This window comes from Notolepis coatsorum (genome assembly GCF_963971535.1).
Source record: "Notolepis coatsorum genome assembly, chromosome: 2".
NCBI classification, from domain to species: domain Eukaryota; kingdom Metazoa; phylum Chordata; class Actinopteri; order Aulopiformes; family Paralepididae; genus Notolepis; species Notolepis coatsorum.
Genome location: NC_140166.1, coordinates 175,609,676 through 175,624,487, shown reverse-complemented (window position 1 = coordinate 175,624,487; position 14,812 = coordinate 175,609,676). Strand labels below are relative to the sequence as shown.

Here is a 14,812-nt window from a genome sequence, read left to right as displayed (position 1 = left end):
GTCATCTGGCACATTGAATCCTTGTGTTGTGTTAATTACATTTCATGGAGCTGTAATTAACACAATGATTCAATGTCCCCGATGGCATCACTGGTGGCCATATTCAAACAAATTTACTCTCCAACAAATGGGAGCAAAACTGTTTTGGATTTGTGTGAGATTATGTATTGTTTTTTGGTGAAGTGTCCCTTTAAGGATTCATGCATAGAATTCTTATTTTCCTATGGGCACTCATACATTTTTGAAATTACAGGATTTGTTAAGAGGAGTGGTTCCCAGTGGGGTCTTTGAGGGGTTTCCAGGAGGTCCCCAGCAAAAAGAGGAACATTATGGGGAATTCACTTACCGTCTTCTCCAGAGTGAGACAAGAAGATGGATATTAGTTTCCTCTCCCTGCATTCACTAGAAAGCTATTCAGTACCAGTTACCCTTAGCACTCCCCAGAGTTTAAAGGGGAGATGAAGCATAGTGATATAAACATAGTCATAGCATCAAATTAGTATTTAGATAAACCACAGAAAAAATCACGTTATAAAAATAAGGCGTTTCTAAGAAAAAACGATTTGTTATATCCATTTATGTAGCATAAATCAACATGGGCGCTGCCATTTTGTTGCTGACGTCACGGAGATGGTTTCGCCCGGAGGCGGAGCCTCCCACCTCAGAGAATTGCACGCTGTAGCAATATTATTAGGCTCCTCAAATATCGTTATTCATAAAAACACATTTATGTAATATTTTACAGCATTGAGCAACCCCAACAGGGGGATGCTGCATATGTATGCTCTGTCATCTTTGAGATGGCGAGACCTGCAGTTGGCACCTGAGATGGCGAGACCTGCAGTTGGCACTGTGTGAGGCCATGACATTTGAGCAAATTAATAATACTGCATGTTCTGAAGGTCCAGATTAATAATTAGAATGAGGCCCTGTCCACACGAGGGTTTGGATTTAATATGACCGAAGTTTGAAAAAATAAAACTCCGTCCACACGGTGAACACAGGCGAACAACCGTGTATAACTGCGTACTCACGGCAGAGCTGGGAACCCAGTAACCGATACATTTAGTACAATGCCAAAACAGTAGGCGGCGATGTTGTTCAGACATGAAGGCCATTTCAACCAATCAGAAAAGGCTGTACGCTCACTAAACTTCCTGTTGGGTCGCGATCTGCCATTAATTCACTGAAGAAGAAGAAGTAAACTTCCTGTTTAGAAGCACAGCTGGACTGGATCATTTTGCCAACGGAACATATTATTTTCAGCAAAGAAAGAAACTGCAATAAACAAACGGATACATTCACTGTGTTCTGCCTCTCATTTTGTTGATGAAACAAAACCATCAGCAACACAATTTACCACCAAGAGCGGATAGTTTAGTCTCACAAAAGACCGCCGGTGTTGTTAGCTACATGCTAATGTGAATGGCTATATCCATGTATAGTATATAGCTTAAATGCTAACGTAATGTGGTAACGTTACCGATATGAAATGGATGTAAACGTTATTTAACACATTGCAGAATGGGTACATTTACATTTAGTCATTTAGCTGACGCTTTTATCCAAAGCGACTTACAAGTTCTGTGCGACAAGACAGCAAGAAGGGTATAACTCTATCAGCTGAGTAACAATGTTCATCAAAGTGTTGCGTGTTACAGTGTAGGTTAGTTTATTAGGACAAGTGCATGACATTAAGGTTAGTCGGGGTTAGATTTTTTTTTTTTTTTTTTTTTTTTTTTTTTTATATCATTTCAGATAATGGTTGAAGAAGTGAGTCTTTAGTCGACGGCGAAAGATTGGACGGGATTCGGCTGTCCTAACTGGGATGGGTAGTTCATTCCACCATTGTGGGGCAAGGAGAATAGGCGGCTTCTCTTTGATGACCCTCCGGGAGCTTGGATAGGAGTAGATCTGAGGCGGCCAGAAGATGCAGAGCGTAGGGGTCTTGAGGGTGTGTAGTTAGAGACCATTGACCGGAGGTAGGCGGGAGCGGTTCCCTTTGCCGCACGGTATGCTAGGTCGAGGGCCTTGAAGCGGATACGTGCAGCAATGGGGAGCCAGTGCAGGTCCCTAAGAAGTGGGGTGACATGGGCCGACTTCGGTAGGTTTGAGATCAGGCGGGCCGCTGCATTTTGAATGAGTTGAAGAGGCTTGGTGGCAGTGGCCGGGAGGCCAGCTAGCAGTGCGTTGCAGTAGTCGAGGCGGGAGATGACTGTTGATTGGACGAGGAGTTGGGTGGCTTCTTTTGTCAGGAAGGGGCGTATCCTTCTGACGTTGCTCAGGAGGAATCTGCAGGTTCTGGTTGTCGCTGCGATGTGAGCAGAGAAGTTCAACTGGTCGTCGAGGACAACACCAAGGTTCTTGGCGGTCGGCGACGCGGTCACAGCTGCATTCTCGACTGTGATGGAGAGGTCGGTCAGGGGGGAGGATTTGGCCGGCAGGTGGAGCAATTCTGTTTTGCTTAGGTTCAGTTTGAGGTGGTTGGTCGTCATCCAGGCGGAGATGTCGGACAGACAGGCCGAGATCCGCTCAGAGACGTGGATATCTGAGGGAGGGAAGGAGAGGAAGAGTTGAGTATCATCGGCATAACAATGATATGAGAAGCCATGAGACGTGATAATGTTACCCAGTGATTTAGTGTAGAGGGAGAAGAGAAGGGGTCCTAGGACCGAGCCCTGGGGGACACCCGTCCGGAGGGGCCGGTGGCCGACAGAGTCCCTCTCCATGACACTTGGTAGGAGCGGTCATTGAGGTATGATGTCAGCCATGTCAGCGCAGATCCAGCCACTCCCATTCCTGCGAGGGCCGCGAGGAGGATCTGATGGTTGACTGTGTCGAAGGCTGCAGATAGATCTAGGAGAATCAGGACAGAGGAGAGGCCTTTCGCTTTTGCTAAGTGAAGTGCCTCTGTGACCGCAATGAGGGCCGTTTCTGTGGAGTGGCCAGTCCGGAAGCCAGACTGATTGGGGTCTAGGAGGTCATTCTGTAAGAGATAAGCAGTAAGTTGGTTGGATACAGCACGTTCAAGTGTTTTAGAAAGGAAGGAGAGAAGAGAGACAGGGCGATAGTTGGCTATGACGGTGGGGTTCAGGGTTGGTTTTTTTGGGTGGGTTGGTTGGGTACAATACAATACGGCTCAATACAAACAATTGTTAAGGGGATGCAGTCTGGACTGGGTTCCTTATAACAATAACTTGACAACACATGAGTTTAGTTTAGCTGCAGCTACATGTTTACTCTCAGCGTCAGGTCAGGAATGCGACAAGACATCAGTCGATCACAACACTCTTCAACACAGACGATACGTTTCGAACAAAAGTTTGTTACAATCATTTTCATATAACGCTACTTGGGACTGCTGTAAACACTGGTGTAGTTGGCTCTGCTATAATCTCTCTACCCCGCGGTCTGCCGTGAACATGGGAAATAATTGCGACAGCTCTGCTGTAAACACTGGGAATAACCTCGGTTGCTATGCCCACACGCAACTGCAAAACCGCACAACTTCACCCTGGCCACCGGTTTCAAAGACCGCGGTTGCAGTGTAGCAAATCCCCGGTTGTGTGTGGCCGAACAGTGCAACTGCGCACATACAATCATGGTTATATTAAAACCAGCGTTCGTGTGGACGGGGCCTCAGTTCAACAGAAAGGTATAGATTAGGCTATCACCTAAAGTCTGTTGGTTTATATGAGTTCAGCCTCAACCGAACTCAGTCTAAAGGTCTATTCTGTCTCCGTTATCCCCTGCCCGTCGCCGTCGGCAGATCGATGCGGGAGTATAGGTACTCCTCCTCTCCCTTGGTGACACCACAACACCGTTACCACCACAGCGCTGTAGCAAAACACCTCTCTCTCCTCACTTTTATTCTCCAACTAACGGTTATCTTTTTCTAACTTCAATATGTGTTGAGTGGCTCGGTATACAAAACTAACGGTATAACTTTGTCTCCGTTCCAATGCGCTTTTTTTTCTCCATGCGTTTCATTCAATCCAATCCAAAGGGGTGCAGTACCATCCGGAGAGATGATAGGGGGCGGTATTTTCCCTGTTCGAGTTCAGACAGATCCCCACTGGTAACGTGAGGCTAGATTGATGAAAAATGAATGGAAATCGATAATAAATAAAAAGAACGATATCTCTCGTCGTTGGCACTGAACGGTTGGCATGAACTAACGAGAAATCTCGTTGTTGGCACTCAAAGTGTTAAGGTCATCACATGACGGTCTTGTAAACATTCAGTCCATGTAAGAAAATGTAAATGACCCAGAGTGGATTCACAAAGTTTTACCACCCAACAGCAGTCTTTATGTGGCACCTCTGTGAATTGACTGTATTCACATGGTGGCTGTTTTGATCTTATGTCCTGCTTTGAGCCACTTTGTCACTATATCTTAATTGAATCACATTTCCCTCATTTAGCAGGTTACCGTCAATCTTGGTATCCAAGCTGATAGAATCACTGCATTAATGGAAGAGCAGGTGCGAAGTCTTATCAGCCATCTTTTCCTAAGCACCACTAGGGATCTGGTGCATTGAAGTGTTGATAATTAAATAATCCTTAGTAGATTAATACCCAGTTCTTTATTTGTTTTATTTTGATTTGTACATGCTGGTACATTTCATACAAGTAATATACTGGTTTAAATAAACAATTGGATATTTTAACTTTCAGTCCATGTAAGAAAATGTAAATGACCCAGAGTGGAGTTACACAGTTTTACCACCCCGACAGCTGTCTTTATGTGGCAGTGCACCTCTGTGAATTTACTGTATTCACATGGCGGCCGTTGTTCTTATGTCCTGCTCGGGTGGAAAGGAATCCCAGCCTTAAGAGCAAAATGGCTGCCGTGTGATATGGTCAATGGCTTCACAAGCTCTTTGGATGAACTTCTTTAAATTGGGACTTTGTTTTGCTCATTATCCATACACCTTGTATCTCCTTAGATTCTGCACAGCACAGGTTTGGAGTTTCAGCACCAAGTCCAGGAAGCCAAGGACCTGGACCAGCTGATCAAGATCCACTACAGATACCTGTCAACCATTCATGACCGCTGTCTACTGAGAGAGAAGGTAAACATTCACTTACAGAAAACAGGGAGGGGGGCATATAGTTTAAAATGTTTAAAGATATTCGATATTTTGGCGCCTGCATATATATATCTGTTCATTTATAGACTGAGCTCTTGCTGTTGCCGTTTTCCCAGGTCAGTTTTGTGAAGGAGGCGATAATGAAGGTGCTCAACCTAGTCCTGATCTTCTCTAACCGGTGGCAGACTGGATTTGGAGCTTGGAAGTAAGTGTTCACATATGAAGATTTGTCGATGCCCAGCTAATTTTGTAGGTTGTTTGGTCCATTTTTAGAGTAAAATTTGATTGGAAGTTCTGATATAAAGTCTAATGTAACACGATGAGGTGCAACATTGGTTTCATTTCCTCATTAAATAAATAATCACAACTGCAGTATCCATCATACTGAGAAATGTTTTTGTCATGAACAATCTACCAAGTATATGTCAACCAAATCTGTGCTCCTCTTGTATTGATTCTTGTTGTTTATGTGACTGATACTGTAACTATCTTTCATTTTCAGGATTGAGTCCATCGACAAGATGGAGTCAGATTTCAAAAACTGTCACATGTTTCTTGTGACGATACTGAACAAGGCTGTGTGTCGCGGCTCATTTCCTCATCGTAAGTATATTTAATAATTATATATATATATAAATTCCACAAAATATTATGATGTACAAATTACTGTGTAATAACATGGAATTCTCATCCATAATTACAAATAACTAGAAAGCTGTGCTCAGTAGAGCACAAATCTTTGCCAGGGGACGTGGCCTAGTGCTGTGGAGCTGAACACATCCGAAAGTAGTGCGGCATGTGGGCGTGCATGTTGGTAATGGTGGTTTTAGTTAAGTTTCACTAAGTGTACTTTACATTACATTTTACATTTAGCTGACTCTTTTATCCAAAGCGACTTACAAGTTTTGTACAACAAGACGCCAGGAAGGGTACAACTCTTATCAGCTGAGTAACAATTAAGCATTACATCACGCGACGGAGTGTGTTATAGAAATTAGATCACGCCTATGGGTGGTTGTTAGGCCAGAGGCGCAGCCAAGGGTCGTTAGACCCCCATAGGCGTGATAAAAAATTAAAAAAAATTATCAAATCTTTTTTCTTTTTTTTTTTCAACATGAAACGAAACACATCACCATACAATAACAATAATAAGACATAAAAAGACATTCCAGGACAATAACTTAACACAATAATGACAAGACAATAATTGAGACAGACTGTATAGTGATCATCCCGAGCCCCCTCCATCACCATACACAGCAGCCACGATCCCCAACCCTTGAGGACCCTGAGTCCGGCGCCCCAGCGATCAAAGCATCATGCCTCTTTAACTCTTTCAGTGCCACGCCTGGTTTTCCGTTTTACCGCTTGAATGCCACCATCGGCGCCAATGTTAACGTTAATATCGCCTAATCTATGTTTTAAATTATGGCTATGTGTCTAATCTGCCCATCGCATTATCAAAGACTATTTTCCAGTCAGTGCTGTGAAGACAGATTGTTTTTTTATCGCGTCGTTTCCATTTCAGAGCAGTTAGAAAAGCCCCCGTTTTGATATAAAAAACAGCTCATTCTGGAGCATTCTATGAAAATCGTCTTTTAGTGGAATATTCCACAACGTTGATATTCGTCGGCCTTTTTATGAATCGTTTTCAAATAAACGCTAGATGATCAATATTATACGTGCACGCAAGCACATTACGGCCGCGCACTGATAATCGCTCCGTTGATTACCTCACGGAGTTTTACAGTGAAACCGAAAGAAGACATTTCACAAAACAGCTTATAACTTCATCAAATTTACTCCGATTATCCTACCACTGATAACATAGAGTCCTTACCTGACATCAGATGGTATCCAACTGGTATATTCCAATTCCTGATCACCATTTGAAAAAATCGATACGTGTATGGATCCAACGCGACACAGTAGATCTCTATGATCCGCGGGGATCTGAGGCTCCAGAATGAACTCTGGTAACCCCGGCTGGATCAGTGAACTGGAAAATGTGGAGTACCGGATTTTTTTCCCCATTCATTTTCATTGAGTCCATTCCAAAATCACTTATGTCATCTGGGAGACGACAGGGGGCGCTTTTTTCCACAGTGATCGTCGGCGCCCCTCGGCTATACTCGGGTAGGCTCGGGTGATGCAATAATTTTTCAGATCGCAAAAAAAATAAAAATAAAAAAAAATCCGAGAAATCTCGTGAGTGGCTAGCAACCACCTATAAAAAAACACGAGAAATCTCGTGAGTGGCACTGAAAGAGTTAACACCACGACCCGCCGAGGCCCCAAACCAGGGCCCCCCCCCCACCCAGAGCCTGCGACCATCCGACCCAAAGCCAAAGGGGCCCAGAACATACACATAACCAGCCATACAAAAAACACAAAAAAAACGAAAAACTATACATGGTCACTCAGGGAACAAACTTAACTTTTTGATTTACCAGCCATTTACCAGCCAGGCAGATTTTTTACCAGCCAAAAATGATAAATAGCTTTTTAGTATATCGCCATGTGTTATTATTACTATATAATACTCTCATATGCTATTTTAAATTAATATCATAAACAACATAAGGAATATTAGCATACTTTTTAGTGGACTGAAGGAATGAGTCAGCGTTAATAGTTTTAAATGCAAATAATTTATTGAAACATAGAAGTGGGGTCGGGACACACACACACACACTGTTTCAACTCACCACCCCCGCATCATATTGTAGTCTGTCTTCAAACTTCCACTCCTCTCGAAACTTTTTTATATTTGAATATCAACATTATCTGTCCATCCTCAGTAATCCTCAGTTTACTATAATATACTCCTGTCCTGAGTCCTGACTAGTGACTTCATCATCTTTCCAAACGCACACACGCACACACAGGGAAGGGGAGAGTGCCCCCCCATTTCCCTTTCCCCAGTCCACACTGTCTGCTGTTCTCTATGGCTCTGCGCCTCTGCCTCAGAATTAGCTTTAGCTAAGGATTAGGGAGCTTACGCTAACGTTGTAGTGATTGTAATGGTACATACACGTTAATTTCGGGCGATGTGGGCATAAAGGAATGGCGACGGTGCAAAGCATGTAGATGCATTTGACCCGTTGTGAGAAGAAAAAAAACACCACAGACTTATTTCGGGTCGTGTAGGCGCACTGCTGTGTAGCGCTGCTCTGCTTTCAGAAGCACGGACTGGGCGGATATGACTTGCGGAGTTGCTACAGGGTTGTTCAAAATAAGAGTATCATATGAACCGAACGTTGCTAGCTGCCGGAGCCATAGATATTATGACTGGAGCTGCGCTTGGGGCGGAAATGAGACCCGCACAGGATTTTCAAAATAAGAGTATCGATATGAACTACACGCCAGGTGTAGTATGCAGACCTCTCATTTTTACTCGCCAAACCTTAAATCTACACGCCATTGGCGCTTGGCGGGTGCTTATTTTGTTCCCTGTGGTCACTCGCTCGCTCTCTGATGTACAGGAGTAGATCATCTGCGTATAAGCTGATATGGTGATGTGTGCCCTGAATTGAAACAGGAGATATAATTTGGGATTGTCTTATGTATTGAGCTAGAGGTTCAAGGGATAAGGCGAAAAGTCTGGGACTAAGAGGACAACCCTGTCTAGAAGAGCGCGAGACAGAGAAGAGTGGCGAGCAGAACTTTCCTGTTAATATCATGGCCGAAGGCCCTGTGTAGAGAACTTTGATCATATGAATGAAACCCTCACCCAACCCCATCCTTCTAAGAACTGCCCACAAGTAAGACCACTCCAATCTGTCAAATGCCTTCATTGCGTCTAAGGACATGACCGCTGTAGGGACTGCAACATCCTTGCTGGCATCAATCACGTGCAGTAACCGTCTGATGTTGTCAGTAACCAGACGGCCTCTTATGAAGCCGGTCTGATCAGGGTGAACTAGAGATGTCATATGCTTTTGAAGTCGGGTGGCTAATACCTTGGCATATAGCTTTAGATCGGCTCCGAGGAGACTTAGGGGCCTGTAGCTGCCACACTCTGTGGGGTCCTTATCCTTCTTGAGTAAAACAGATATAAGCGCCATATTGACATCTCTGGAAAAATTGCCCTCTTTGATTGAGTGTAAAATCATTGAGAGTAATAAGCGACTGAGTACATCCCAGAATGCAAGATAGAGTGCCGGTGGAATGCCGAGCCTTGCCCCGTTGCATATCCGCAATCGCCTCTCTAAGTTCAACCAGCGTGATTGGTGCAGCTAACAGCTTAGCACTATTTTCCGTGATCTGCGGTAGGTTGATTTGATTAAGAAAATTCTCCAGATTTGGGGCGTTTGGGTGGCGCAGCAGACATTGCGCTCGTCACCAACGCAAGAGACACCGGGTTCGACTCCGGCTGTCGGTGTTGCCTCCGGCTTGGCCCGGCCGTCATACTAACTCATTGGCAGAGTTAGCGGGTGGAAGTCGATGGGTGGTAATCTGGACGTTGTGGACAGCGACCCCTACAGGTCGGTTGGGGGACGCCTGCACAGCAGAGACGAAATGGCGGGGGTAGTGTGAGCCTCCCACACGTTACACCTCACCAATGAGAGTCCGCGCTGGCAGGTGAAAAGATATGACAGGCTGCCTCCTCGTGTATCGGACGGGACACGTTATGCAAGGCTTCTATCCTCCCTACAACCGACCAGTGGGGGGAATATGCGAGCAACGTTCAAAAAGACAGGGGAGGGGAGAATTGGCACGGCAAAAATTGGGATGGGAGGAAAAAATAGAAAAAGGACAAAGTGGATATAAAAAAATAATAATAATCCTCCAGCTTGGTATGATCAAAGACCACCTCTGACTTGTACATGTTGGAATAAAAAGAGCTAAATGTATCATTAATCTTTTTGGGGTTGGTGGTTCTTAATGGAAGGGATATCCGCAAATTGCTCACTGGCACGTATCTTCATAGCTAGTAGGTGACTAGGCCTGGAGCCGTGAAAGTAGTAGTGCCGTCTTGTTCTGTGCATCTGAAATTCAGATTGTTGTCTTAAAATGGAGTTAATCTCTTTTTTTCACTACCTTAATTTGAAGCTCCAGTCGACTAGAGTAGTTGTGCTGCAATGAAGAGATCAACGTGGCATGAAGCTTTTCCAATTCCACCAGCTTAGAGAGACGTCCCTTGCGGAGATTAGATGCAAAGAGAGTAGTGTTACTTCTGATAAAACCCTTAACCGAATCCCATAGAATTCTGGGGTCCTGTACCGAGCCAGCATTAAATTGCAGGAATTCAGCGAGCTTCTCTTTAAATTGCAAGTTAAACTCTCAGTTTTTCAGTAGTGTTGTGTTAAAGCGCCGTCTAGGGGCGCGGGACGTTATTTTACTGAGTGAACCCTTGAGGAGGATACCTTTGTGGTCTGAAAGTGCTATGGGCAATAAGTCGACATCAAAGCTATCAAAGAGACGTGGGGAAGAAAAAACAATCAATTCTGGAAAAGGTCTTATGTCTCGACGAGAAGAAGGATTAATCTCTCGCGGATGGGTTGAGTGATCGCCACATATCAATTACCCCTGTGTCCTTAGACCAGGCCTGTAGGGCTGTGGTAGCTTGCTTCTGATCAGAGGTTTCAGCATGATTGGACCTATCAATCAATGGATCCCAAACTGCATTAAAATCAGCTACTACTATTAATGAGTAATCAGGTAGTTTCAACATAGCTGCAGTGAGTACAGCATAAAAGTTAGCGTCATACAAATTAGGGGCGTATGCAGAAATCAGCGCAATTTTCCGGTTAGAACATTCTATTTTAGCAATAGTAATTCGACCATCTGCATCAGACCACACATCTAACAGTTTAATATTCAAATTTCGCTTCACTATTATGGCTACCCCACGGGCCTTGGTGCTAAAAGAAGAAGAACTTATGTTATGGTCAAATCTATTTGCCAGTCTTGTGTTATCCGCCAATAAAAGATGCGTTTCACTCAGTAAAGCAAGGTCCACTTCCTTCCTTTTTAGCCACGTTAGTACACTTGTGCATTTATGCGGTATATTGAGACCCCCTGTATTCCAGATCAAGATATTCAAATTAGCCATAGTATAAAAAGGCTACAGTATTTGGAGTAGAACACTAATAGATACATATCCACTTGTTAACATTTTGATTACCAGCCATGCGCTGCGCCTTACCCCCCCTTGAATGCCACCACCCACTTCAATGATAGCGCTCTCATATTTGTGAACGCATAAACTATGTCTTAAATTATGGCTATGTGTCTAATCTGGCCATCGCTTATCAATGCCTTGTTTGCAGTCAACATTGTCGAAACGGATTGTTTTTTAATCGGTTCATTTCCGTTTTATACCATTTTGAAAAACTCGTTTTTTGAAAGTTTCAGGAAAATATAAAGATTCTGTGATAAACGCCCTTTACTGGAATATTCTGGAATACACAAAAAACTTTGTAATTTTTCTGCCTATTTATGAATCGTTTTCAAATAAACGCTAGATTATCGATAGTATATGTGTACTTATGCACGCTATATAAGCGGGCTGAAAAATCGAATCTCTTATTTCCTGATCAGCACGTACACACACACACACACACACATATGGCACACGCTGATATCTCTGTGAAAACAGCTCTGATTATCCCAATACTGGTAAAATAGATTCCTTACCTCAGATCAGATGTTCTCCAAAAAGATTATTCCAATTCCTGATCGCCATTCCAAATATCGATCACGTTTATTGATCCAACGCTGGATACTGGAAATATGTATTCCACGCTGTTTTGGGGCTCGGAAATGACTTGGATCCCCTCGGGTGGCTTGCCCGAGAAGTCAAATGAGGAAGCTGGATTCCCCCCCCCCCCCCCATGTGTTTCATTCAGTCTAATCCAATGGGGTGCAGTTCAACAGGGAGAGACGATAGCGGGCGGTATTTTCCCAATGGAGTTCAGAGAGAGTTTGCAGCACTGACGTGAGACTAGATTGATGAAATATGAATTCAAATCTATAATAATAAAAGTAACGATTAAAAACGAGATCTCTCGTCGGCTGGCACTCAACGGTCGGCATGAACTAACGACATATCTCATCGCTGGCACTCAAAGTGTTAAGGTCCTATTGAGTTCCGAGCGTGACCGTGAAAACAAAAATAAAACAGAGCGAGTCGACTGGAAAGAAAAACAAAAAACAACGCAATCCCCCATTCCCTCCCCCCTCCCCCCCATCAGAATACTTGTCCGGTATCGATCAAATTGGTCACCCTTGACCGAGCACAGCAACCACAACAACATTATGTATCTTAACCATACCAATAACTTGTAAGGTATATTGTAACAATTTAGAAAAAACGAACCCACTTCACTCAACTGAGAGAAGAAATCTATGCAGAGTTCAATGCGAAGTTCAAAGTGCAGACGATAAAAACAGGTGCATTAAAACACAGCTCGTCTGAGTTAAACTTGAAAAAAAAGGGCAACACGCTGAGATAATACAGCGGAGACAAACCTTGAGCGTTATCGTTCAGCTGGAGTAAAAAGTCATATTAGGCACGTGGCAACGGCAATGTTAGCTAGGAGAGCTGGACAACCAGCACGCCTCGAGCTTAGCTTAATCAGACTCGAGGCCTGTTATACCCTGATTCACGTAGGCAGCTCCGCCGAGAAAGGACCATCCACCTCGACCGGCAGATACATTAAAACATAGTTCGTTTGAGTGAAACTTGTGAAACACAGTTCAACAATCTATGCGAAGTTCAGTGCGGAGTTCAATGTTCAGACAATAAAAAGGCAAATGCGTTAAAAAACACAGGTTGTTTAACCTCATTGATGAAGTTCTTCCACAGCCACAGCCGTGCTGGAGAGTTTTCTTTTTGTGTTTTTTTTAGTTCTTTCTTTGCTTCTTTGTATCTAAATATTTGTGCATAATACAGATAGGTCTGATTGATACTATTACTGTTTTTTGTTTTTCTTTCCCAGTAGCAACTATGCTGTATGTTTGGATGTTTTGCAGATGTTTCTTCAAAAACCTCGATGTGGGGGGGCTGGGGTGGGTATGAAGGAGGGGAAGGGGAAATGAAAGGGGAAGAAAAGATGAAAAGATGGAGAATGTATAATACTGACGAATGTAAATGTACATACTACTTTTCCTGTAATAAAGAAATTAAACAAAAAAAACACAGGTTGTTGGGGCACCCCAGTGGCGAACCACATAGCGTGCTCAGCCGCGACACGGCCGACCCGGGTTCGACTCCCGAACCCGTCGTTATTTGCCGAATGTCTTCCCCCCCACTCTGTCTCTCTACTGGACTGCCCAGTAGCAATAAAGCGATAAAACGCCAAAAAATAAACCATACATTTTTTAAAAAAAAACACAGGTTGTCTGAATTATACTTGAAAATAGTCAGTATGCATACCCGTTTCTGGAATAATACAGCATAGATAAACCTTGAATGTTACCGTTCTGTTGGTCCGAAAAGCTGCGGTAGGCGAGTGGTAGCGATAGTGTTAGCTTGGATAGCCGGAAAAATAAGCACGCCTCGTACTTAGCACACCAGGGCTCCGGGCCTGTTATTCCCCGATGCCCGTAGCCTAGGGCTGGGCGATATGGAAAAAAATCATATCGCGATAACGATATGATAATTTTATTTTATTTCTCGATATCGATAATTATCGAATTGTTATAAGTATAAATTTTTTTTTTTTTTTTTTTTTTTTTTTTTTAACAACAGATGTATGTTTATTTTGCAGCAATTCTTTGTCATTGCCGCCATCTTTAGTGTTACATCCCCTCACACTCCAGTTCTCAGGCTGCAGCTGGTTTAAAAGCTAAAGTAAACCGGCTTCTCTGCTGGCTGTGGCTCCAGAGGAGTTGAACAGTTCTGGCTCTGCTAGTTTATTTTCGATCTTTTGGCGCTTTTTTGGTGGACAAACCACCGCACATGTGCACTGTGACTCGTGACTGGAGTCTAGTTCTGCTAGCACACATAGCCTACTGTGTACAGACGGTTTCAAAATGTATTTTAAATTAGAAAGCAAACAAAATAAATGGACAAGAGAAAAAGAAATCTGAATTTGGTCAGTATTGTCATTTGGACAAGCAAAGCCATTACTTTAAGTTGCAGGCAAGAAAGACAAGTCTGTCCACTGTCTCTGGTTTTAAAACTGCCCTGTTGCAGGTAAAAAAAAAAATTAAAAAAAAAAAAAAAAAAAAAAAAAAAACGATTTTTCGATTTTTTTTTGATATTCGATATCGATTATTAAAATATATCGCGATATTTATCGTTATCGTTATATCGCCCAGCCCTACCGTAGCCTGCTCCACCGGGGCCGGCTCGCCTCCCTCGGCCGGGGGGGCCGTCGTGTCGCATCGAAGGAAACTCTCCGCCTCGGACGGCGACGTGAACAGGCGATTGCAGGAGACAACTCCGCTGCCCATCTTGATCTTCAAAGTTGCAGGGTATAGTAGGTAAACCTTGATGCCCTTCTCACAAGCAAATCCCATGGCCTTGGAGAAGGCCCTGCAACCCCTGGCGGAATTTCTCTTCATGTATGTTGATATTGTTGACTAAAACAAGACGAGACAAAATAATTATAACTTTTCTTAATGCCATCGTCCCGAGTAGAGCAGTGTGACAGGGAGCTGTTATTAGCATTAGCTGAAGAGCTATTTGAAAAGCTAGTTTTAGCTTTAACGTTACCTTGGCTAAAGTTGGGACTATTCATAATCCAGCTGCAGACCTGCAAGCAAAG

At 43.5% G+C, this 14,812-nt stretch overlaps 1 protein-coding gene across 1 annotated transcript in view; it reads left to right on the top strand.

Annotated features, from left to right (window-relative positions):
* The window catches only part of tubgcp5 (tubulin gamma complex component 5), a 72,301-nt gene that overhangs the window by 45,912 nt on the left and 11,577 nt on the right, over positions 1 to 14,812 (top strand). The window contains exons 20-22 of the mRNA XM_084309049.1: positions 4,950 to 5,075; positions 5,210 to 5,298; positions 5,596 to 5,696. Coding sequence (XP_084165175.1) covers positions 4,950 to 5,075; positions 5,210 to 5,298; positions 5,596 to 5,696 — 316 coding nt within the window. The remainder of the gene's footprint in view (positions 1 to 4,949; positions 5,076 to 5,209; positions 5,299 to 5,595; positions 5,697 to 14,812) is intronic.